The sequence below is a fragment of the Manacus vitellinus genome, unplaced genomic scaffold (genome assembly GCF_001715985.3).
Source record: "Manacus vitellinus isolate BGI_N305 unplaced genomic scaffold, ASM171598v3 scaffold_10_pilon, whole genome shotgun sequence".
NCBI lineage: Eukaryota > Metazoa > Chordata > Aves > Passeriformes > Pipridae > Manacus > Manacus vitellinus.
This window is the reverse complement of record NW_021938838.1, coordinates 6,177,300-6,180,400: the sequence shown is the minus strand read 5'-3', so window position 1 is coordinate 6,180,400 and position 3,101 is coordinate 6,177,300. Positions and strand designations below refer to the sequence as shown.

The window sequence follows — 3,101 nt, the reverse complement described above, 5'->3', positions numbered from 1 at the left end:
CCCTGGGAAGGGGGATGCACGGATCGCACATCCTGGGGCTATTCCCTGCCCTGGGAAGGGGGATGCGCGGACAGGACACCTCGGGGTTGTTCCCTGCCCTGGGAAGGGGGATGCACGGATCGCGCATCCTGGGGCTGTTCCTTGCCCTGGGAAAGGGGATGCACGGACAGGACATCCCAGAGCTGTTCCTTTCCCTGAGAGGGGGGGATGCGCGGATCGCACATCCCAGAGCTGTTGCCTGCCTACAAGGCGAGGCACAGGTACCCACCCATAACTGGGCGGCCGAGGGTACCCGTGCCAGGGGCATTTGCTGCGGGGAGCAAATGTGCGTTTGTACAGCGCTGATGAGCTCTGCCGTGGGTGTGGGGGTGTGCAGTGAGGTGCAGCGAGAAGCCCCATTGCCATCTCCTCTTGCTTACCTGGCCATGAAACTGCCTGACCTCGAAAACGCACCTCCCCAGCAGCACGTGCTGCTGGGGGGCTTTTCCTCATTGCTTACGGCCCAGAAGGCTTAAAAATTAATAAAAAACGCCTTGGTAAACATCAGGCTGCCCCTGTCTCAGGGGTGAAGTAAGAAGCAAAGACACTGTACTCAGACCCACCTGGTCCCGTTTCAGTGCAATGGTGCCCAACACAACACTACAAGTGAAAAAGCCCTTTGCCAGCTCAGCACTCCTGGGTATCCTCCAGAGGTTGTCGCCAGCAGAAGGCTGTGTGTGTCCAGGCTCTGTGTGCTGTCACCAAGGGCAGCTCAGCTTGGACACATGTCCCAGGTGGTGACGGGGCAGCTGTTGCTGGCAGAAGATGATGTGTATGGAGTGTTAGAACAGGGGAGTGTGTATGGAGTGTTAGAACAGGGGAGTGTGCCAGGGCTGCCTGGGTGTCAGCACCTCCACCTGCCCTGGCCTCATCCCACCTCCACTGCAGGTACCAGACAGCTCTGCCTGTTCCTCAGACACCCCCGAGGAACCAGAGGTGATGATGGGCTTCTACTCATCTAATTGATTATTGAGTCTGAACATGAGAAGCATTTTCTCCGCTTCTGTAGCCCTTCTGACCGTGGGGACCCAGGATAAGAACTCTCAACACCTCGACTGTCTGAGTAAAATCCTACTTGCTTGATAACCCTAATGCTGTGATCCATAAATTGTAACCCCTAATGCTAACCGTGATCTGAAAATTCACATCAGCCTCTTCCTGACAGAGGGTATTATTCTCTCCATTAATTTCTCTGCTCCTGCACAGAAAAGACACAGATGGAGAAGCAGGACTGGGGACAGACAGATAGAAAGATCAGAAAAGAAGCAAAAAGGGGAGATGGCAAAGAGTCAAGGGTGCAAGGCACTAGCAGGGGTGCACTTTAGGATAAAGATAAGACTCCTGGGAGCCCTTGGCTGTGCAGAACCACCCTGTTTGCTGAACTGCCTCCAAGTATTCTGAACTTCATTGTACAGCCTAGACAGCTGAAGGTCAGTCGTTCAGATTCACAAGACTTTATGCCTGCTGGAGATGTTTTTTTTAGGAAGTCCATAAGTCCTCACTTTCTCTGTTGTCTGTATTTCCCTCTGAGGGCTCCTGTGAGATGGACAGATGCTTCTGCCAGGCCAGTGACATCTTCTGGCACAGATGAAAAGACCTATGTGTTGGAGGTATCAAAATTCCCATATGACAAGCAAATCAGAGCTCACCAAAGCCAGAAATGTAGGTAATTTTCCCTCTCCAGTTACTACCTGACGAAACTGAGCACAGTATTTATTTCTCCATGCCTTAAAAGAAAAAAAATCCATGAAAAAGTGTCAAAGATAGGGAAGAGAAGCGAAGCGAAGAGGTTTGGTCCCACAAGGAAGATGTGTATTTTTCTAAGGTTTGAGTCTGACACTGAAAAGCGTGAGGCACAAAGTCCCCAGTGAAGAGAATTCAAATGCTCCAGTCACTGGGTCACAGAGACCTGCATGAGGGTGAGGTTTTCTCCTCCTCAGGGGAATGACGTTGGAGTCACCCACCTCTGCTCCGGGAAACATCAGGAGCTGAGGATCAAGCCTGAAGGGAACAAGGACAACCAGCAGCTGTTACAGGTATAAACAGCAGCAAGTGCCAATGGATGATAAATGCAGACTACAGAAAACATGTTTAGGAGCAGCCAGCATAAAGGCTTTAAAAAAAAATGAAAGTGTTCCTAAAAACAGTTCCAAAAGAAGATCAATATAAATTCAGAACTATTAATGTGTGATTATATTATCATCTAGAGCCTGCAGCCTACAGATACTGAGTGTGATTCACCCAGTGTCCTACACTTGTACTGACTTCAGAGATATTTCTCTCTTCCCTATGACCTCATCCACATCAGAGAGGCACTGCAGCAATTCATGTGTTTTGGCCCCGGTGCTCCAGGAGCCTCACGTCATCCAGGGGCTGGAATGGAGCTGGAAGAAGCTGCGTGCAGGACTGTGGCACTAAAGGGTGTCTCTGACAGTCAGTGCCTGCTCTGGAGATCTTGTCCCCTGAGATGTCTGACAACAATCAGTAATTGTGTGGTAATGAGGTTTCTCACTGCTCAGCCTTCACATTGAAAACGCTGATGTGAAATAAACAATGATCATCCCCTGCAAACTTTAAGAGAAACAAAATGTGATGCTTCTTTATCATGGAACGTAGTTTTTATTGAATTTGCAAATCCGGACCCCCAGGTTTAGGGTTAGAAACCCACTAACACGCCCAAGGGCTGGTTTGTAAAACTCCGGTCCTTGGGCACAACATCATCTGGTGATGTTTATTTCCAGCCGGGTTCAGCAAAGCAAAGCCCTGTCTCTATTTCTGCGGGAGTGAAGCGCAGCCTTAAGGCAACGCTTCCGCCTGACAGCTCGCATTTCCCAGGAGCGCAGTGACTCGGGGAGATGCGGGAATGTTCATGGGCAGCGCTGGGAGCCCGGCAGGGGGAGATCGCTGCATTGAAACGGGCTGAACACACCGACACACAGAGACATGGACACACCGACACACACACAGACATGAACATAGACACACAGTGACACACTCAGACACACAGACCCAGCGCCCGCGCACACCCCTGACCCAGCAGCGGGGTGTCCCCACGCCGAGTC

At 51.0% G+C, this 3,101-nt stretch overlaps 2 protein-coding genes across 2 annotated transcripts in view; one reads left to right on the top strand and one right to left on the bottom strand.

The window, feature by feature from the left end:
* The window catches only part of KLHL36 (kelch like family member 36), a 17,073-nt gene extending 14,668 nt beyond the window's left edge, over positions 1 to 2,405 (bottom strand). Inside the window, exons 1-2 of the mRNA XM_029965515.1 lie at positions 2,401 to 2,405; positions 2,004 to 2,040 (exon numbers count right to left, since the gene is read on the bottom strand). Of these exons, the coding sequence (XP_029821375.1) occupies positions 2,004 to 2,040; positions 2,401 to 2,405 (42 nt within the window). The remainder of the gene's footprint in view (positions 1 to 2,003; positions 2,041 to 2,400) is intronic.
* A 489-nt stretch (positions 2,406 to 2,894) lies between these two features.
* COTL1 (coactosin like F-actin binding protein 1) overlaps positions 2,895 to 3,101 on the top strand; it is a 22,037-nt gene continuing 21,830 nt past the window's right edge. The window contains exon 1 of the mRNA XM_008925088.3: positions 2,895 to 3,025. Within this exon, the coding sequence (XP_008923336.2) occupies positions 2,895 to 3,025 (131 nt within the window). The remainder of the gene's footprint in view (positions 3,026 to 3,101) is intronic.